This window comes from Bos taurus, chromosome 4 (assembly GCF_002263795.3).
Source record: "Bos taurus isolate L1 Dominette 01449 registration number 42190680 breed Hereford chromosome 4, ARS-UCD2.0, whole genome shotgun sequence".
Taxonomy (NCBI): Eukaryota; Metazoa; Chordata; class Mammalia; order Artiodactyla; family Bovidae; genus Bos; species Bos taurus.
Window position 1 is genome coordinate 71232147 of NC_037331.1, and position 23420 is coordinate 71255566.

The window sequence follows — 23420 nt, forward strand, 5'->3', positions numbered from 1 at the left end:
CAGGGGAAATCTAATTAATCAAAGTTTTCATTATGCCTCATGCTTTTTATGTCTTACCTAAGAATCTAAATTCACAAAGAGTTTTCTTTTTCCTTATGTGTTCTTTTAGAATATTTTAGTCTTTGCTCTTACTTTTAGAGCTATGATCTATTTTTAGCTAATTTTAGGACACAGAGTAGGGTAAAAAGGTTTTTTTTTAACATATGAATATTCAACTGTTTCAGTGACATTTATTGAAAAGACTATTATTTCTGCACTGAATTATCATGGTGCAAAAAGTCAGTTGACTACACATGTGGTAGTCTCTTTTTGGACTCTCTTCTGTGCTGTTGACCTATACGTTGATACTACATTGTCTTTATTACTATAGAGTCACAATAATCCTTGAAATCCTTCCAGGTTGTGGAAGGCATCAAATTTTGTACTTTTTAAAATTGTCTGGTCTTGGCCCATTATAAATTTCCGTATCCACAGTAGAAATTCTGGCTGGGATTATACTGAATCTTCAGCTCAGTTTGCAGAGAATTTACATTATAAGATTATTGAGTCTTCCAATTTCTTTATGTAAGTATACATGTATACCTTTAAACAATGTCTTATAGTTTCCAGTTTATACGTCTTACACACATTTAAAAAATTTCATTCCTATTAAATTACTATTTCCAATTTGTTCACTGCTACCATATAAAAATATAATTGATTTACATAGAGTAATTTTTATCTTGTGTTCCTGCTAAATTCACTTATTAGTTCTACAGGGCTTTTTTAAAAAACCCCTTCTGGTAGATTCTTAGGATTTTTGACATAGATGGTAACATAATCCTTAAAAAATGACAGTTAATTTTTTCTTTTTCAATCAGTATACCCTTTTTTTTTTCTTGTCTTTTTGCACTAGCAAAGAATCCTAGTACCAAGCTGAATAGAAGTGATAAAAGTTGAATAGAAGTGGTCTTAGAAAGAAGTCACTGTTAAAACCATGGGGTTTTAACAGATGCCCTTCATGAGGTTGAGGCATTTATTCTAAGTTTGTTGAGTTTTTATGAGGAATGGATGTTCAATTTCATAAAATGCTTTTCCTGCAACTATGAATATAATCATATGATTTTTCTTATTAAAATGGTGACATTTATTGGTTATCAAATGTGAAGGCAGCTTGTATTTTTAAGACAAAAGTCACTTGGTAATGAGGTATTACCCTTTTTGTAAGTTGGTAGATTTAATTTGCTAATATTTTCTTAAGAACTTTTAGTCTACATTCACTAAGGATACTGTTCTGCAGTTTGGTTTTGATATCAGGGTAACATCAAGACTAGTAAAACAAAATTGGAAATGTTTTCCTTTCTTTTTTCTAGAATAAATAATGTAAAATTGGTATTATTTCTTCCTTACATGTTTGATAGAATTTTCTTTTGAACTCATACAGGCTGAAGCTTCAGGTTTTAAACTGCAAATATTCAATTATAAAAAAAACAGATACAGGGTATCCACTCTTCTGTGGACTTTAGTAATTTGTGTCTTTCAAGAAATTAGCTTCCTCTAGTTATCATATTTATTGCCACAAAGTTGTTCATAATATTTATTATTCTTGCAATGTCTGCTGGATTTGCAGCAATGTCCTCTCTTTCATTTCTGATAATGATAATTTGTGTCTAGCTAGAGGTTTACCAATTTTATTAATATATTCAAAGTTATATTGATTTTCTTCATCTTTTTATGTTCACTCATCTTTTTCATTTACTTTCTGCATATTTCAATTTGTTCTTTTTCTATTTTCTCAAGGTATACATATAATCATTGATTTAAACATTGTTCTTTTCTAATACAGGCGTTTCCCTCTAAGCATTGCTTTGCTGCACCCCAGAAATTCTTTTATATATTTTCACATTATTCAATTCAAAATATTTTTTATGTTTCTTTGTGATTCTCCTTAGATCTATGGGTATTTAGAAGAATGCTCTTTGACATATTTGGGGATTTGGGGAATAACTTTGTTATTAATTTTTAGTTTGATTTTGCTGTAGTCTGTAACTAGTTTCCTAGATTTGTTATAAGAAACTTAGTGTGAACTATGCCCAATATCCTGCATATTATGAAGACTTTTCAACTCAGGCTGGTGGGAATGCAAACTAAACTATCTCCCCGCCCTTTTGAGCCCTGGAAATTGTTTGGCCTACTGTGCTTTCCAGTGGATCTTTCCTTGGACTCCAGAGGCATGCCTCACATATGCACAGGTTAGCACTCAGCCAGAGATTTGAAGGCATCCCTAAGCAGATCTCCAGGTCTGGTCTGGGTTAGCTTCCTCCTCCCCAGTACTCTGCCACACAAGGTCCAGTCACCTCCTTCTCCCCAAATCCTGAGCTCTATTAAGACTGCTGGGCTGTTTATACTTCTTTCTGCACTAGACATGGAAACAGGCCTGAGACAGTTTCATAATGCTCACCTCACTTCTCTCCTTTCTGTGCTGCTTGTTGTCCCGTATCTGAAGATGGCCACTCCCTTCCACCCTTTTTGCTAACTCTTCTAGTTGTTTCTGGAATGAAGGTAATTCAAGTCTATTTTCTCACCCTTAAGGTTTGGGTGGAATTTGTTCATTCTTATAATTTTACTTTCGTGGCTGCCTTCAAGATCTCAATATGCATCCCTAACCTTTTTATACAACCTTAAGATATTACTTTGACCACCTCCTTGATAACAACAGCATCTTATATCTATCTGAATCACAAAGTCTCTCCTTCTTTTTGGTCTATCATCTTCACATATTTCATTTATATACATGCTATCAATGCCACAAGACATTACCATCACTTCATCCTAAAAATCAGTATTATATTTACTCCCTTTCCGTTGTCATTCTTTCTGCCTGAAGAACTTCGTTTTGCATTTCTTGCTGAGTAAATGGAGATAATTTTACTCAGACTTTGTCTAAAAAGAAAACCTTTATTTTGCTTTTATTTCCGAAGGTTGTTCTCCTGAAGAGGGAATCTGAGGTTGGCAGTGTTTTTCTTTGTGCACCTTAATGATCTCAATCCACTCTGTTATGACTTTCATAGTTCCTGTTTTATAGCTATTAGTCTTACTGCTTGTCCTTAAAGGTAATATGTCTTTCTTCTTCAGGGACTTTACAGATTTTCACTTCATCTTTGATCTTCAGGAGTCTGACTGTGATATTCAAAGGAATGTTTTTCTTTTTCTTTTCCCTGCCAGGGGGTTCATTTGGCTTCTTGAATTTCTCAATTGATGTTATTCATTAGTTTTAAAAATTCTTGATCATTGTGTCTTGCACTGTTTCTTCTGCCCCATCCCCTGCCCCCTTTCTGGGATATTAACTACATGTGTATTTGGCCTTTTGAGTATGTCTCACATACTGTCTTTTCTATATGTACCTTCCTATGAATTTCAGTTTAGATGTTTCCCAATTGACCTGTCTTCAAATTTGTTAGTCTTCTTGTTTGCTGTGTTTAGTCTTCTATTAAACCCATCACATGAGCTGTTAATCAGATATTGTATTTTTGAGTTCTCGAATAACCATTTGATTGTTTTTGACTCTTATTTTCCAGTAATATTTTAAATGTCTTTATTTTTCTCTTTTCTTTATTAAAAATGTTCCTTAAAAATCTTTGCATATAAACTTTAAAAAGGATTGTTTATAAGACTGTTTCTTTTGTTCTTCTCATGATTATTAGTCACATGCTCTTGACTCTCCCCAAGTCTAGGAATGTACCCTCGCTATTTCTTTAGCAGTTAATCCATCTTTCCCCCTACTGGTACTGGGAGTTTTGGCCTGCTGTGACTTCACATGTCTTTCTTGGAAGCAGAAGTCCTTTCTTTCTTCTGGGATTTCTTTACCTTCAATGTAGGAATATTCAACTACCACTGCTTCTATTTATTGAGAAGCTGCTTGAATGTTGTTTACTACTGAGTGATTCTTTTTTTTTCTATTTCAATTTTATCATCAAAAGATCACAATAGCATTTCAGCTGCTCAAAAGTTATGCAGCCATTTCAGTTGCTGAGAATAGTGAACAAAAATGACCTTCAAATAAGGCTAACGTCAATGACACAAAAATCAGTAATTTTTTTATGCACAGAAATTCTCAAGAATATACACAGAGAGACACACAACTTGCTCTGTGGAAGAAAGAAAAAAAGAATTTGAAGAAATAAGACCTGGCCTAAGTATTTCTGTCATTTCCTAGATAAGTGACCTTAGGCAAATAATTTTTCTATTTTAAATCCTAGTTTTCAATTTATGTTTTTGCAAAGATGAAACAGCAATTTTTAAAAACTCTTATAAACAATAAGCACATTATAAGATGCCTTGCATAATATAATTGAGTTTCTTGATCTATATCTTAAAGCTTTAAATTAAATAAACATGAGGATGGGATGTAAGAGGTACACTGAGAAAAAAAAACTGACAACCAACAGTAAGGTAGGTATGATATTAAGGGAGGAATAAAACACTATTTTTAAAGTGGCAGTAAGAGCTCAGAGTGAGCCATTTAACTAATAGGCTTAAACAGCCCTTACTTATTTCTAGGGCTTCCCTTGTAGCTCAGTCAGTAAAGAGTCTGCCTGCAGTGCAGGAGACCTGGGTTCAATCCCTGGGTTGGGAAGATTCCCTGGAGAAGGAAATAGCAACCCATTCCAGTATCCTTGCCTGGAAAATCTCTTGGACAGAAGAGCCTGGTGGGCTGCAGTCCATGGGGTTGCAAAGAGTTGGGCACGACTGAGAGACTAACACTTAACTTACTTATTTCTAAGACACTGAAGCTATTTATCTCAACACAGCATAGTGATTGATATCTGTGACATGAAGCTTAAATCTGAAGGTAAATTATATCCTATGTATTATTATTAAAGGAATTCCTAATAAATTTTGGAAAGACTACAGTCAAACATGACTACAATAAAAATTCTAGTTGGGTGATCTGTAAGTGAATTAGTTTCTACTTAGGAACCAAAGCCTTCATATCATGTGACCTTAGAATGATTACATTTATGAATAAAATGAAGAACTGCATCACTAACTCACTCTTACTATTAGAACACATAGGAAAAGTATGATTTTTCAGAAGTCTTAGAAGAAAAGAAGTAATAGACTATGTTACAAAAAATGATCTCAGGAAAGGATAAAAATCAACACTCCAAGAATGACAAGATGATTACATGAAGAAAAGGTCAGAGATGTAACAAGATATTACTGAATAGCAAAAGAAACTGTATTCAATATCTTATTAAAAAAATAAAGGAAAGAAAAGGTCAGAGAGAGTGTATGGCATACGTTCCTAAAAGCAAGAAATCATCTGAAGAATGGGAGGGGAGGGTTGTGAAACAGTTAATATGCTAAGTTTAAGTGACATTTATAAAAATTACTGTGGGAAATACTGTAATTGAAATAAAACTGGACCAAAAATGGTTGTAAAACTATATTTCTGGATGAGTAAAAAAGATTACTACAGAGCTGATTATGGAAATAGACTAAAAATATCAGATTATAAAAAAAATTTTCAAAAATAACTAGTTATAGGAAGTCAAGAACTAAATTGAAAAACAGGTATATGGTCTAACATAAAAGAAGAAAATCAGTACTTTGCTGTTGTTGAAAATGGAGACAAAATCACATTCTTTTTCACAGACTTCCATTATAATACAACTGTTCAGTTATTGTTCCCCTAAAACTTTAAAGTCAATAGAGAAGCAAAATAGTCTGATTTGTGTGTAAAGTAAGATTTCATTAGTTGTTAACTGTTATCATTTGCTAACTAAGCCTAAGTTATACCTCACTTAGGTTCTAAAACACTAATCTGAAAAGACCTCTGTAAAAACAATTTAAAAAGAATTTAGTTATCTTATGAACAAATCAATATACCTTAGCAAGTGATTTTACAATAGGATTCTCCATAATCCCCTTGAGGAAAATTAGGTCTATTTCTTCTGCTCCCGTAGATGAGGGCAGCTCCGTAAGGTTATCCAACACTTGCTGCATTGCTGCTGAGATAAAAGCAGTATTAAAAAAAAGAAGCAAACCTTAAATTCCAAACTATTATGAAATATGATTTTAAAATAAATCAAATAAAAATACATTAACAATAAACATTCTTGAAAAACACATTAGAAAAACTGAACTGTTAAACAGTATAAATTTCAAATTGACTTCCCATGAATTAGAAACAGGACAGGTTTTTACATGCAGTTTGGGCCTTTATCAGATTATCTAATACATACTTAGAAGTTTATACTTTCTTTTTATTTTTCATATTTTAAAAAATTGCTCAAGAAGAAACACAAAATTCTAAAAAACCAATAAAAAAATAAAAAGATTAGGTAATCAAGAAATTTCATTCCAACAAGCCCAGAATCAGATGACTTGACTATCGAATTTTATTAAACATTAAAGACTAAAATCATTACTTTACAAGCTTGAAAAAAAATGTAGAAGAGGAAGGAGCACTTTCCAACTATTCTGTGAGATCCTGAAACTAAATCCAGACAAAGACATCACAAGAAAACTACAGCCAATATCCTTTATAAGCACAGATGCAAAAATCTTTAATAAAATATTAGCAAACTGAATCCAGCAACATATGAAAAGGATTGTACACAATGACCTAGTAGATATCCCAGGAGTACATACAGCGTAGCTCATCAACATATGATAATCAATGTTATATACTATTACTAGAACAAAACCACATGGTATCTCAACAGGCACAGAAAAAGCATTTGACAAAATCAAATACCTTTTCATGCTAAAAAAATAAAAATTTGTCGAGGAACAGAAGGAAATTTTCCTTTGCTCAAGGGCATCTACAAAAACCCCATAGGTAACATCACACTTAATGATGAAAGGCTGAATGCTTTGCCATAGATCAGGAACAAGGCAAGGATGTCTACTCCTGTCATTTCTACTCAACATTGTACTGAAGGGTCTAGCCATGGCAGCTAGGCAACAAAAAGAAAAAGGCATCCAGACAAAAAAATGAATAAAACTTTCCCTTTTTGCCAATGATATGATCTCATATACAGAAAATCTTAAGGAATATATACAAAAAACTTTTTAGAACTAATAAATGAGCTCAGTAAGGTTGCAAAAAAGTACAAAAATCATTTGTACTTCTATACACTAGCAATAAACACTCTGAAAATGAAATTAACAAAACCATTCATTTTACAATAGCATTAAATCAATAAAATCATTAGAAACAAATGTAACAAAAGAAGTGCAGGATTTTACAGTGAAGCTATATTATATCACTGAAAGAATTAAAGACAAATAAAAAGATACCAAATTTTAAGGATTAGAAGACTTAATATTGTTAGGATGGCAACAGGCCTAAAATTGATCGATAAGTTTAATGTAGTCCCTATTAAAATCTCAGTTTCCCTCACCCTCTTTGGTAGAAGTTGATAAGCAGATCCTAAAATTCATGTGGGAAATACAGTAAATCCAGTATAGCCAAACAATCCTCAAAAAGAACAAAGCTGGAAGACTCACTAGTAATCAAAACTGTGGTACCAGCATAAAGATAGACATATAACTGAGAATCCATAAATAAACCCATTCTATGGTTAATAGATTTACAACAAGAGTGGCAAGATAGTTCAAAGAAGAAAAGAACAGCCTTTTATTTGGGACAACTGGATATGCATTTGAAGAAGGTGAAGCTAGATTCCTACTACATTCAAAATCACAATCTTAATTTTATTCAGATTAGTTTTATTAATAAGTTTTTTTCCCTTGATGAATCTTTAGAATAAGTATACTAATACTGTAGTTTGTTTTTTTCATATTTTTATGAAAATAAAACATAAACATTGTAAAGAGACATTGTATTACTAAGTTGCTTATAATAAAACACAGTAGTTCTTTGTTTCATGCTGTCAGACTCCCTCCCAAATGATCCCATCCATAAGTAACTGCTTTGAATTTGCGGTTTCTTTTAATCATAACTATCACTGGATAATATGCTAATACTGCTACTTTTTGACATACTTATTTTAGGCATTATTTATTTTTGTTAGCATAGTACTAGCTAATCGTCAGAGAGGGCAGTGGCACCCCACTCCAGTGCTCTTGCCTGGAAGATCCCATAGGTGGAGGAGCCTGGTGGGCCGCAGTCCATGGGGTTGCTAAGAATCGGACAAGACTCAGCGACTTCACTTTCACTTTTCACTTTCCTGCATTGGAGAAGGCAATGGCAACCCACTCCAGTGTTCTTGCCTACAGAATCCCAGGGACAGGGGAGCCTGGTGGGCTGCCGTCTATGGGGTCGCACAGAGTCGGACACGACTGAAGCGACTTAGCATCATCAGCAGCAGCTAATCGTACTAGTAAAGCGTTTACTTTTCCCTCTCTGCAGACTGGCAATTTTTAAATAAAATCAACAGTTAGTGCTTTTCATATAGGACTCCTACAAGTTTCTCCCCACAATATTCCAACAAACTTCTCACATTTCTATCAGTAATTTTTCCAAATGCTCAAACAGAACTACTACCAACTTCTACCTTCGTAAACTCTATCCTGAGTAGTCTTCTCTTGCACTTTAATTGGGACAGGTTCATCTTTAGGTCTCCGACTCAGTAGGAAGAAGTAAGTTACAATTTGGGAAGTAAAGAGGTGAATGGGAGAAAAATGTGCATTTACAACAAGCAGAAAGAAAACTGATATGGAGCTAAGATGAAGTCGACACTAGGAAATAAAGAATATAAGCAAAGTCTACTTCATAATTTTGCTTGAGGTCCAAAGTGTACTCTGGGCAGGGAACAACAGAACCAACAATCTTCAGAAGTATTAGTATTTTTACCCTGTGGCTATAAATGTAGTCAGCTCTACTTTTCATAAGTATTTTTTTTTATGAGGACTTTTTTTTTTCGACATTCTACATTTGCCTTTATTTTTATTATGGAAAATTCCAAACATATACAAAAAAGATACTACAGCAAACCCAATAATTATCAGCTCTAACAATTAGCAACTCATGGCCAATTTTGTTTCATACTCCTATATACTTTCTGTCCTACGTTAACTTTGAGGCAAATCCCAAATACCATATTTGAGTGTTTATGTGTAAAAGATCAGGACTCTTTTTTTTTAAATAATGTAACAATACTGTTAGCACATCTAATAAAATAACAATAATTCCTTAATATCATCAAACATCTAGCTGGTGTTAAAACTGCCAGTTGTATAGAAGATTTTGTTTTAATATATCTTTTATATTGGTTCTTGAGATGTTTAAATTTTTGTATTTTATGCTTAATTAAACAGAAAGAAAAGTGGCAGAGACTGTGAAATATATCCTTGGTTATTTTGAAGATCTTTATAAGTTGTTACTGATTTTTTAATATATGAAATCTAAACAAAAACTTATAAGCCAGTCATATCCCATGTTGTGAAAGGGAATCTAGAGTTGCCAAACATTCCCAAACTAATTTTTATATTTAATAGAGTTTTAATAAAACTGGGCTTCCCTGATAGCTCAGTTGGTGAAGAATCCACCTGCAATGCAGGAGATGCTGGTTTGATTCCTGGATCAGGAAGATCCCCTGGCGAAGGGCTAGGCTACCCACTCCAGTATTCTTGGACGTCCCTGGTGGCTCAGCTGGTAAAGAGTCCACCTGCAATGTGGGAGACCTGGGTTCGATCCCTGTGTTGGGAAGATCCCCTGGAGAAGGGAGAGGCTACCCACTCCAGTATTCTGGCCTGGAGAATTGCATGAGTTGTATAGTCCATGGGACTGCAAAGAGTCAGACACGGCTGAGTGACTTTCACTTTCACTTAATAAAACTACCATAGATCCCCTAAATAACCATGTTTTCAGGCTAATCCTGGCTTGGTCTTCCCCCGATTCACTAGGAAAATGACCTGGACGGTGAGCTCCAGGGAACTTGGGCTGAGGAGGCAGGGTAGTAGGGTAAACTGCTGCAGTTCAGCACAGGTTAGGGAAGCCAGTCTGGGTGAATGGTGTGCTGGTTAAGGTTGACAAGAATCTGGTATGTGTACTGCTATTAATTTTTGTGAAAAAGTAAATCATAAGATTCATAATGAAATCTTGAAATTGACCTCATATCCCTAGAGGCCTCATGCCCCCAAAGACTTCAAAGAGGAGATGATATCTGAGTATCCCAGACTCTGGGATATCAAGTACAAACCTTGCCTCCTCATGAAGGATGGTCCAAGACTGCTACAGCTGGAAGTCAGAACTGCTACAATTATCTGCACAGGATGAAACCTCGCCACCATCTGTGTCTCTGAAAACCTACTTCAAGCTGACAGCCAGAATCCTTATTCCTTAATGGGCAAGATTTTTGGATCCCATCTGCTACATCTTCTGAAACACTAACACTCTTTTCAAGGGTATATGCAAAGCCCTCACTGATACCTTGCTGGATGTCGAGACAGCCTATGGGACACAGGACTCTTTCTGTGGCCAGAAAGAGTACCAAAACTTTCAGGAGGCCCTGACTGAGCTAGTGCCTGTGGTCAAATCTCAAAGTGGGAGCTCTCAGCACACCACCAGTCAATAGCCAAAACCTAACCCAGTGGCCCAACAACCAACAGGTGACACACCTCCGCTACAGTGAGAAGAGTAAACATATGCTTCTCAAACCGAAGATCTTGAAGGAAGCTACACTGGACAGCATGGATTTTAACTGCTCAGGTCCACTTATATGTGGATTATTTTCAAGAAATATGTACTAGAGTACTAAACATCTGTTGCTAGTTGAGTCTGCCAACACGGAACTGCAGAGACAGTATAAAGGGATTTTCCACTGTGCAGAGGGTGGGTGGCCTTAATCACCTGTGCTGTTGAAGGGTCAACTGTATAACACATTGGGGAGCATTCTGTGATGGAACTGAAGGACTCTCACGGAAGACTGAGACAGACCAACTGCATTGTGCTTGCCAGGCAGCCCAGGTCATTGGATTCTGAAGGCCCAGACTGGACCAGCCAAAGCCCCACTGAGTCCAGACCTTTTAGAGCTCATACCTAGAGGACCACTCTCTAGCACTTTCTTATGAGCAGTTTCAGAACATCTGATAAGGCTTTACTGTCTCCTGGTAGAGCTCTTTTCTGGAGTTGAATTCAGATGTCATTCTTAATGTTCCTATCAAAAAATTCTCACTTAGTTTACCTACCCTGTTCCAGGTTATTTAATCACAATGGTGAGAGTTGAGGTGAGGGGTCTTGGAATTTTCCCTATCTTCCCCTTTTGAATGAAAACTGGGTTTTGGGTGTCTCAGAGTTGACAGGCAGGAAAGGCAGAGAGAAACTGGTGAGGAGGTTAGGTGAAGTGGTGAGTGCGGGTGCAACAATCCACCCTGGTGCTCTAGTTGCACCAGGAGGTCAAACCTGAAAGCATCTGCCCTGACTCCTTCATTTCATACTCTGCTGTGAATAAAATAAATAATGTTCTAATACCTGGCATAATCCCATCTCCCTCACTTGTTGGGATATTATTGGACAGTGTGAAGAAACAATTGCCCCTAACAAGCCAATTCACTGGCTTATAAATTAGTGATCTAATAACATGATCAAAAAATAAAATAGTTCTTTTTAATTAAGTCATCCTAAAAGCATATCAAAGATACACAAGAAAATATGCAAAAATTATAACAAGGAGCAGCGAGAGAATTAACCTTATAAACTATTAAAACATTAATTAGATCTATAATAAGCACTCTAACATGGATTACCATAAGGCAACTCTTACACATAAAACCTCAATACATGAAACAGAAAGCTGTTTCATATAGTGAGAATGCTACAAAGCTGAGTTGGATCCAGAGAAGCAGGGAAGTGTCCCATTTTACTCAGAGATTCCAGGAAGAAAGGAAAGTCCCAAAACTCAGAAGGTAAGTTTCCTACAAGTTTCACTCCTCCTCCTCTATTAAAGAGGATGGACTCTAATCAGAAGCTAGATTCAATGACATACAAATGGGATTCCTAAGTAAACTAGAGAAAAATTAATATATTTAATCTATACCCTTCAAAAAAATACGAACAAAACAAGAATAACTAAACATGAAAACTAAAAGCAAGAATGTAACTCACCAAGTTGCAAGGAGAGATAAGAAAGCCTTCCTCAGCAATCAACACAAAGAAAGAGAGGAAAACAACAGAATTGGAAAGACTAGAGATCTCTTCAAGAAAATTAGAGATACCAAGGGAACATTTCATGCAAAGATGGGCACAATAAAGGACAGAAATGGTATGGACCTAACAGAAGCAGAAGATATTAAGAAGAGATGGCAAGAATACACAGAAGAACTGTACAAAAAAGATCTTCACAACCCAGATAATCACGATGGTGTGATCACTCACACTCACCTAAAGCCAGACATTCTGGAATGTGAAGTCAGGCGGGCCTTAGGAAGCATCACTACGAACAAAGCTAGTAGAGGTGATGGAATTCCAGTTGAGCTATTTCAAATCCTGAAAGATGACGCTGGAAAGTGCTGCACTCAATATGCCAGCAAATTTGGAAAACTCAGCAGTGGCCACAGGACTGGAAAAGGTCAGTTTTCATTCCAATCCTGAAGAAAGGCAATGCCAAAGAATGCTCAAACTACCACACAATTGCACTCATCTCACATGCTAGTAAAGTAATGCTCAAAATTCTCCAAGCCAGGCTTCAGCAATACATGAACTGTGAACTTCTAGATGTCCAAGCTGGTCTTAGAAAAGGCAGAGGAACCAGAGATCAAATTGCCAACATCTGCTGGATCATCGAAAAAGCAAGAGAGTTCCAGAAAAGCATCTATTTCTGCTTTATTGACTATGCCAAAGCCTTTGACTGTGGATCACAATAAACTGTGGAAAATTCTGAAAGAAATGGGAATACCAGACCACCTGACCTGCCTCTTGAGAAACCTATATATAGGTCAGGAAGCAACAGTTAGAACTGGACATGGAACAATAGACTGGTTCCAAATAGGAAAAGGAGTACGTCAAGGCTGTATATCGTCATCCTGCTTATTTAACTTATATGCAGAGTACATCATGTGAAACGCTGGGCTGGAAGAAGCACAAGCTGGAATCAAGATTGCCAGGAGAAATATCAATAACCTCAGACATGCAGATGACACCACCCTTATGGCAGAAAGTGAGGAGGAACTAAAAAGCCTCTTGGTGAAAGTGAAAGTGGAGAGTGAAAAAGTTGACTTAAAGCTCAACATTCAGAAAACTAAGGTCATGGCATCTGGTCCCACCATTTCATGGGAAATAGATGGGGAAACAGTGGAAACAATGAGACTATTTTTCTGGGCTCCAAAATCACTGCAGATGGTGATTGCAGCCATGAAATTAAAAGACGCTTACTCCTTGGAAGGAAAGTTATGACCAACCTAGATAGCATATTCAAAAGCAGAGATATTACTTTGCCAACAAAGGTGTATCTAGTCAAGGCTATGGTTTTTCCAGTGGTCATGTATGGATGTGAGAGTCGGACTATAAAGAAAGCTGAGCACTGAAGAATTGATGCTTTTGAACTGTGGTGTTGGAGAAGACTCTTGAGAGTCCCTTGGACAGCAAGGAGATCTAAGCAGTCCATCCTAAAGGAGATCAGTCCTGGGTGTTCACTGGAGGGACTGATGCTGAAGCTGAAACTCCAATACTTTGGCCACCTGATGCGGAAAGCTGACTCACTTGAAAAGACCCTGATGCTGGGAGGGATTGGGGGCAGGAGGAGAAGGGGACGACAGAGGATGAGATGGTTGGATGGCATCACCTACTTGATGGACATGGGTTTGGGTGGACTCCGGGAGTTGGTGATGGACAGGGAGGCCTGGCATGCTACGGTTCATGGGGTCGCAAAGAGTTGGACATGACTGAGCGACTGAACTACCTGAACTGAATTTCAAGAAACATTAACTGCCAAAGAAACAGGCTTACTTCTTATTAGGAGGTTATTTAAAAAAAGGGGGGGAGGGTGGGAGAAAGAAAAAAGAAAGAGCCAAAGAAAGAACAAGATTAAATTAAATTAGTGTGTGGGGGGCGGGGTTAGGAGTGGGGATTGCAAGAATCAAACTGAAGAATTTTCCCACTAGAAAGGGCAATGAGAGAAAAAGCATGGAAAACCTGTTATGGATCATGAAAAACTAGGAGAAGGAATTAAGAGGGAAAGCAGAAATTAATCCTAGAGGAAAAAAAATAGCCATAGATCTGATCATTACACTGGCTGTTTCAAAAGGCAAATAAAAAAAAGGCTGATACTTGGCTAGTGTGACTAATAAAAGACAAGACACAAATAACTTCAGAAATGTAACAAAAAAATAACTGCAGGCATAAGATATAAAAGAAAACACAATGAACAACTTTATTTAAAAATGTAGTCAAGCAAGGATTTTTTAGTGAAATGTCAATTACTGAAATTTAGGAAAAAGGTAAAAATTGAAACAGATCATAATGGAAGAAATTCAAAAGGTTTTCAAAGATCTACCATTTAAAAAAGACATTAGGCCTAGATAGGTTTGAGAATAAGTTGTACCAAACCTTTAAGAAAGAGATTTATTCACATTTTAAAGCAAAACACAGGAAGAGATCAAAAGCTTTCTGAGTTCTATATGGATTTCAAAATTCAATAAAAAGTATATATTAATACTAAACTCCATATGAGTATATATGCATATATCCCAAACAACATATTAGCAAAATGAATCTAACAATGTCTTAAAAAATAACAACACACAAGCACAGTTTACCCTAGTAATGTAAAGATAATTTAACACTGTGCGTGCATATATGAGAAGTCGCTTCAGTCATGTCCAACTCTGTTACCCCATGGACTGTAGCCTGCTAGGCTCCTCTATACACAGGATTCTCCAGGAAAGAATACTGGAGTGGGTTGCCATGCCCTCCCTCCAGGGGATCCTCCTGACCCAGGGATCAAAGCCATGTCTTTTACGTTTCCTGCATTGGCAGGCAGGTTTTTTTTTTACCACTAGTGCCACCTAGGAAGCCCAGTTTAACTTTAAAATATATAATATAATTTAATATATATGACAGTATACCACCCTCAATGCTTCAAATACAAGAAATAAAATTTAATATTCCTAATGGAAAATGAGGTCAGGGGCAGCGGCCCAGAGTACCAGACTGTGACGGTGCACGAAAGGCCAAGAGGAGCTACTCTGTGTCCGAGGTCGGGGGGTGGGGGTGGGGTGCCGGCCGAGAGGAGATACCCATCGTCCGAGGTCGGGGGGGGGGGGGCGGGTGGGGGGCGGCTGAGAGGAGTTACCCCACGTCCGAGGTCAGGGGCCGCGACGACAGGAGTTACCCCGCGTCCGAGGTTAGGGGCCGCGACGAGAGGAGTTACTCCGCGTCCGAGGCCAGCAGCGGTGGGCGGGAGGAGCTACTCCACGCCCCCACGCCCTAGGCCAGTGACGGTGGCCGGGAGGATCAACCCCACGTACAAGGAGCCGTACAAGGAGCCGTGGCTGCGCGGGCGCAGGAGGGCCTAGAGGAGCTATTCCACGTTGAAGGTCAGGAAGGGCGGCGGTCAGGAGATACCCCTCGTCCAAGGTAAGGAGCAATGGCTGCGCTTTGCTGGAGCAGCCGTGAAGAGATACCCCACGCCCTAGGTAAGAGAAACCCAAGTAAGACTGTAGGTGTTGCAAGAGGGCATCAGAGGGCAAACGCACTGAAACCATACTCAAAGAAAACTAGTCAATCTAATCACACTAGGACCACAGCCTTGTCTAACTCACTGAAACTAAGCCATGCCCGTGGGGCAACCCAAGATGGGCGGGTCATGGTGGAGAGACCTGACAAAATGTGGTCCACTGGAGAAGGAAATGGCAAACCACTTCAGTATTTTTGCCTTGAGAACCCCATGAACAGTATGAAAAGGCAAAATGATAGGATACTGAAAGAGAAATTCCCCAGGTCAGTAGGTGCCCACTATGATACTGGAGATCAGTGGAGAAATAACTCCAGAAAGAATGAAGGGATGGAGCCAAAGCAAAAACAATACCCAGCTGTGGATGTGACTGGTGACAGAAGCAAGGTCCGATGCTGTAAAGAGCAATATTGCATAGGAACCTGGAATGTCAGGTCCATGAATCAAGGCAAATTGGAAGTGGTCAAACAAGAGATGGCCAAGAGTGAATGTTGACAGTCTAGGAATCAGCGAACTGAAATGGACTGGAATAGGTGAATTTAACTCAGATGACCATTATATCTACTACTGAGGGCAAGAATCCCTCAGAAGAAATGGAGTAGCCATCATGGTCAACAAAAGAGTCCGAAATGCAGTACTTGGATGCAATCTCAAAAACGACAGAATGATCTCTGTTCGTTTCCAAGGCAAACCATTCAATATCACAGTAATCTAAGTCTATGCCCCAACCAGTAACACTGAAGAAGCTGAAGTTGAACGGTTCTATGAAGACCTACAAGACCTTTTAGAACTAACACCCCAAAAAGATGTCCTTTTCATTATACGGGACTGGAATGCAAAAGCAGGAAGTCAAGAAATACCTGGAGTAACAGGCAAATTTGGCCTTGGAATACGGAATGAAGCAGGGCAAAGACTAATAGAGTTTTGCCAAAAAAATGCACTGGTCATAACAAACACCCTCTTCCAACAACACAAGAGAAGACTCTACACATGGGCATCACCAGATGGTCAACACCGAAATCAGATTGATTATATTCTTTGCAGCCAAAGATGGAGACACTCTATACAGTCAGCAAAAACAAGACCAGGAGCTGACTGTGGCTCAGACCATGAACTCTTTATTGCCAAATTCAGACTTAAATTGAAGAAAGTAGGGAAAACCACTATACCATTCAGGTATGACCTAAATCAAATCCCTTATGATTATACAGTGGAAGTGAGAAATAGATTTAAGGGCCTAGATCTAATAGATAGAGTGCCTGATGAACTATGGAATGAGGTTCATGACACTGTACAGGAGACAAGGATCAAGACCATCCCCATGGAAATGAAATGCAAAAAAGCAAAATGGCTGTCTGGGGAGACCTTACAAATAGCTGTGAAAAGAAGAGAAGCAAAAAGCAAAGGAAAAAAGGAAAGATATAAACATCTGAATGCATAGTTCCAAAGAATAGCAAGAAGAGATGAGAAAGCCTTCTTCAGTGATCAATGCAAAGAATTAGAGGAAAACAACAGAATGGGAAAGACTAGAGATCTCTTCAAGAAAATCAGAGATACCAAAGGAACATTTCATGCAAAGATGGGCTCGATAAAGGACAGAAATGGTATGGACCTAACAGAAGCAGAAGATATTAAGAAGAGATGGCAAGAATACACAGAAGAACTGTACAAAAAAGATCTTCATAACCCAGATAATCACGATGGCGTGATCACTGACTAGAGCCAGACATCCTGGAATGTGAAGTCAAGTGGGCCTTAGAAAGCATCACTATGAACAAAGCTAGTGGAGGTGATGGAACTCCAGTTGAGCTATTTCAAATCCTGAATGATGATGCTGTGAAAGTGCTGCACTCAATATGCCAGCAAATTTGGAAAACTCAGCAGTGGCCACAGGACTGGAAAAGGTCAGTTTTCATTCCAATCCTGAAGAAAGGCAATGACAAAGAATGCCCAAACTACCGCACAATTGCACTCATCTCACACGCTGGTAAAGTAATGCTCAAAATTCTCCAAGCCAGGCTTCAGCAATATGTGAACCATGAACTTCCTGATGTTCAAGCTGGTTTTAGAAAAGGCAGAGGAACCAGAGATCAACTTGCCAACATCCGCTGGATCATGGAAAAAGCAAGAGAGTTCCAGAAAAACGTCTATTTCTGCTTTACTGACTATGCCAAAGCCTTTGACTGTGTGGATCACAATCAACTGTGGAAAATTCTGAAAGAGATGGGAATACCAGACCACCTGATCTGCCTCTTGAGAAATTTGTATGCAGGTCAGGAAGCATCAGTTAGAACTGGACATTGAACAACAGACTGGTTCCAAATAGGAAAAGGAGTATGTCAAGGCTGTATATTGTCACCCTGTCTATTTAACTTATATGCAGAGTAGATCATGAGAAACGCTGTACTAGAAGAAACACAAACTGGAATCAAGATTGCCGGGAGAAATATCAATAACCTCAGATATGCAGATGACACCACCCTTATGGCAGAAAGTGAAGAGGAACTAAAAAGCCTCTTGATGAAGGTGAAAGTGGAGAGTGAAAAGTTGGCTTAAAGCTCAACATTCAGAAAACGAAGATCATGGCATCCGGTCCCATCACTTCATGGGAAATAGATGGGGAAACAGTGGAAACAGTGTCAGACTTTATTTTTCTGGGCTCCAAAATCACTGCAGATGGTGACTGCAGCCATGAAATTAAAAGACACTTACTCCTTGGAAGGAAAGTTATGACCAACCTAGATAGCATATTCAAAAGCAGAGACATTACTTTGCCAACAAAGGTCCGGCTAGTCAAGGCTATGGTTTTTCCTGTGGTCATGTATGGATGTGAGAGTTGGACTGTGAAGAAGGCTGAGCGCCAAAGAATTGATGCTTTTGAACTGTGGTGTTGGAGAAGACTCTTGAGAGTCCCTTGGACTGCAAGGAGGTCCAACCAGTCCATTCTGAAGGAGATCAGCCCTGGGATTTCTTTGGAAGGAATGATGCTGAAGCTGAAACTCCAGTACTTTGGCCACCTCATGCGAAGAGTTGACTCATTGGAAAAGACTCCGATGCTGGGAGGGATTGGGGGCAAGAGGAGAAGGGGACGACAGAGGATGAGATGGCTGGATGGCATCACTGACTCGATGGACGTGAGTCTGAGTGAACTCTGGGAGTTGGTGATGGACAGGGAGGCCTGGCGTGCTCCGATTCATGGGGTCGCAGAGTCAGACACGACTGAGCAACTGATCTGATCGGAAAATCTTACCATTAAATGACTAGAAGAAAACCAGAATAATTTTATATCAGAATCTGTACGAAGCATTATCCTTAATGGAGAAACGTCAGAAGCTTCACCATTAAAGTCAAGGACAAGACAAGAATATCCACTAAGATTCAGATCAGATCAGATCAGATCAGTCGCTCAGCTGTGTCCGACTCTTTGCGACCCCATGAATTACAGCACGCCAGGCCTCCCTGTCCATCACCAATTCCCGGAGTTCACTCAGACTCATGTCCATCGAGTCAAGATGCCATCCAGCCATTTCATCCTCTGTCGTCCCCTTCTCCTCCTGCCCCCAATCCCTCCCAGCATCGGAGTCTTCTCCAATGAGTCAACTCTTTGCATGAGGTGGCCAAAGTACTGGAGTTTCAGCTTTAGCATCATTCCTTCCAAAGAAATCCCAGGGTTGATCTCTTTCAGAATGGACTGGTTGGATGTCCTTGCAGTCCAAGGGACTCTCAAGAGTCTTCTCCAACACCACAGTTCAAAAGCATCAATTCTTTGGCGCTCAGCCTTCTTCACAGTCCAACTCTCACATCCATACATGACCACAGGAAAAACCATAGCCTTGACTAGACAAACCTTTGTTGGCAAAGTAATGTCTCTGCTTTTGAATATGCTATCTAGGTTGCTCGTAACTTTCCTTAAGATTACTACTTTTGAAATCTCTACTGAATGTTTTAATCAACGTAGAAAGATGTTACAAAAGAAACAAACATACACAGGTTATAGCTATCTACTTAGGAGAAAGACTAAGGAATCAACTGAAAAATTATTGAAGTTATAAGAGTTTGACTTGTGTCTTGGTAGACACAAGAGCAATATAGAAAAATCAAAAGTTTTTCTAAATAACAGTAAAAACCAATTAAAAAACATCACTGAGAGAAAGAAACTACATTCACGACAGCAACAAAATTTACAAATAAGAAATAAGGCTAAAATAGAAATGTTCAGATAGATACGCAATAAATATAAAATATACTAAAGGATACTTGGGCTTCCCTGGTGGCTTAGATGGTAAAGTGCCTGACTAATGTGGGAGACCTGGGTTCAATTCCTGGGTAGGGAAGATCCCCTGGAGAAGAGAACTGCAAACCATTCCAGTATTCTTGCCTGGAGAATTCCAAGGACAGAGGAGCCTGGCATTCTCTAGTCGCAAAGAGTCGGGAACAACTGAGCAACTAACACACACACACACACAAAGGATATTTAAAATAAATAAATGAAGAGACCATGTTCTGGCATAGGACAATCCAATTCTATAAAAATATTAATTCTCTCCAAAACATTTCATACGAAAAAAATGAATGAATAAATCCTAACAAATTCCAACAGGATTTTGTGGTAAAGCTATTCTAAAATTTACTTGAAAGAGAAAATATGTAAAACCAGCCAATATGTTTGTAAAAAATCACGTGTAAAGAAGGTGCTGGTGCTATCACATATAAAAACATTATAAATTAAACTGGTGTGGTATTGGCACAGTAACAGAGAAATCCTGACAAGCTAAATAGGATTTAATATATGCAGAAGGTGACATTTCAAATCATTGGGGGGTAGGCTTCAGTTAGATATGGTAGATTGACTACTTAAGTTTATAGTCTTTCCCTCTAGAATCTCTATTAAAACAGAAGCAAAGTAATAATAAAGTTTTTTTTTTTTTTAACCCATAAGAATAAAGAGGGAAGAAAAGAAATAAAATAGCAAAAATATTTGAAAGTTTGGAAGTGATAGGAAGAGAAACTGAACTGGAGTAAAGGAAGCAGTAGATTCCACCTCCTAAATATTTCTGCAATCAAAAAATTTCTTCCCATCATGAGTCCTAGCTATCATTTTTTGCCCAGACTATATAAGAGCTTCCTACACACATTCACATATGTACATATACACACACAAGAGCTTCTTACACATACACACATACACATCTCTCACCCACAAGATATTTATTACAATGTAAATTATATGGCCTCTAAGTCTTTAAAATATATTGCTAATTTCAACAATCTGCACCAACCTTTGTGGCTTTAGCCACCACAATCTTTCCCCTGTCCTGATGTAAACAACTCCTAACTTAACATCACCTTTGTGAACTTAATTCATACAGGTCCTTCAGAAGCAAAATTCCTATATGTCCTTGGAGGCTCCAATTAGGGTGAATTCTTCTAATGCACATTTTTGTAGTAGTCTAAGCTTTATAACTCTGATAAAACAAATGATGTTGATAAGTATTTATTTACTGTATAATTTTCTTTCTAAACTCTTAAGTAATAAGCACAGAAATCTTATCTGTCCTGTTCAAATCTATATTCTCAGCAACTAGCCCACAGTGTGGTACATCACAAGTTCTCAGTAACAGAGTTTCAATCACAAAAATGTAACATTTTTCTGTTACCAAAAATAAAGAATTGCTTTCAAGTTATATGAGCTTCCCTGGTGGCTCAAACAATAAAGAATCCACCTGCAATGCAGGAGACCTGGGTTCAATTCCTGGATTGGGAAGATCCACTGGAGAAGGAAATAGCTACTCACTCCTGTATTCTTGCCTGTAGAATTCCATGGAGAGAAGCCTGATGGGCTATAGTCCATGGGGTCGCACAGAGTTGGACACACCTGAGCAACTAACACTTAAACACTTTCACTTTCAAGTTATATATTGTTATTTATAAATAAAACTTCCATATAAAACAGAATCAGATAAATATGGTATAGTTTACAAAGCAATAATCTTAAAGCTATTAACTTTCTACAAACTGTATAATAAGCCACAAAGATAGAAATGCTACCTTTTCAATGTTTAGTCTACTAAAATGGCAAGCTTTTACAGAAGCACTACTTACACATAAACATATTTCTAACTTTTTACAATATCATTCAGTAAAAAGACATAAAATAAAAATTTTTATTAAAATTTAATAGAAGTTCACCAGTAAAGGCAAACATAATGGTAGGAAGTCATCCACACACAAATATGGTATCAAAACCAATGACTGTGAGAAGAGAACACAAATGCAGGGCATTAGAAATGCAATTGAAATCTAAACACCAGCAACTTAAAACAATCTTGCTGATATATAGACAGCTATATCAAAACCTAGTAACCACAAACTAAAAATCTACTAGATATACACACAAAAAAGAAAAAGGAATCCAAACATAACACTAAAGTTAGTCATCAAATCACAAGAGGACAAAAGAGGAAGGCTAGAAAAACAAATCCAAAGCAATTAATAAAATGGCAATAAGAACATACACATCAATAATTACCTTAAATGTAAGTGGATTAAATGCTCCAACCAAACGACATAGACAAGTGGAATAAAGACAAAAACAAGACCCATATATATGCTATCTATAAGAAAATCACTTCAGATCTAAGGACACACACAGAATGAAATTGAGGGGATGGAAAAAGGTATCCCATGCAAATGGAAATCAAAAGTAAACTTGAGTAGCGACACAGTTATCAGAAAAATGACGACTTTAAAATAAAGATTTATATAAGATAAAGAAAACAATACATAATGGTCAAGGAATCAATCCAAGAAGATAAGTCAATTGTAAATATGCACCCAAAGGAGCACCAAAATATATAAGGCAAATACTAATAACCATAACAGGAGAAAGCAACAATAATACATTAATTGTGGGGGCTATTAAGACCCAACTTTCAACAACAGATCATCCAGACAGAAGATCAAAAAGAAAATACAGGCCTCTGGAACCTATTATACAGAGTGAAGTAAGCCAGAAAGAAAAACACCAATACAGTATACTAACGCATATATATGGAATTTAGAAAGATGGTAACAATAACCCTGTGTACAAGACAGCGAAAGAGACACTGATGTATAGATCAGTCTTATGGACTCTGTGGGAGAGGGAGAGGGTGGGGAGATTTGGGAGAATGGCATTGAAACATGTATAATATCATGTATGAAACGAGTTGCCAGTCCAGGTTCGATGCACAATACTGGATGCTTGGGGCTGGTGCACTGGGACGACCCAGAGGGAGGGTATGGGGAGGGAGGAGGGTTCAGGATGGGGAACACAGGTATACCTGTGGCAGATTCATTTTGATATTTGGCAAAACTAATACAATATTGTAAAGTTTAAAAATAAAATTAAAAAAAAAAAAGAAAAAAAAAAGAAAATATAGGCCTTAAATGACACATTAGATCAGATCTACTTAACTGATATTTAGAGAGCATTTCATCCCAAAGCAGCAGAATACACATTCTTCTCAAGTGCACATGGAACATTTTCCAGGACTGATCACATGCTGGGGCTACAGAGCAAGCCTCAGTAAATTTAAGAAAACTGAAATGATATTAAGCATCTTTTTCTGACCACAACACTGTAAGATTATAAATCAACTACAAGAAAAAATAGCTAAGAAAATACAAACACATGGAGCCTAAGCATTATGCTAAATTACCAATGGATCACCGAAGAAATCAAAGAGAAAATTAAAAAATACTTAGAGACAAATGAAAAGGAAAGCATAATGATCCAAAACCAATGGGATGTGGCTA

The 23420-nt window shown here is 37.7% G+C and overlaps 1 protein-coding gene across 13 annotated transcripts in view; it reads right to left on the minus strand.

Annotated features, from left to right (window-relative positions):
- Positions 1-23420, minus strand: part of PALS2 (protein associated with LIN7 2, MAGUK p55 family member) — a 165352-nt gene that overhangs the window by 64563 nt on the left and 77369 nt on the right. For 8 of the 13 annotated variants that reach the window (XM_059885904.1, XM_010804340.4, XM_010804337.4 and 5 more), the window contains one exon: positions 5872-5990. In XM_059885904.1, coding sequence (XP_059741887.1) covers positions 5872-5988 — 117 coding nt within the window. In that variant the 5' untranslated portion in view covers positions 5989-5990. Of the gene's footprint in view, positions 1-5871; positions 5994-10154; positions 10554-10804; positions 10930-23420 lie in introns of those variants that run through there. The other 5 variants (XM_015469877.3, XM_059885897.1, XM_059885896.1 and 2 more) reach the window with 3 other exon arrangements.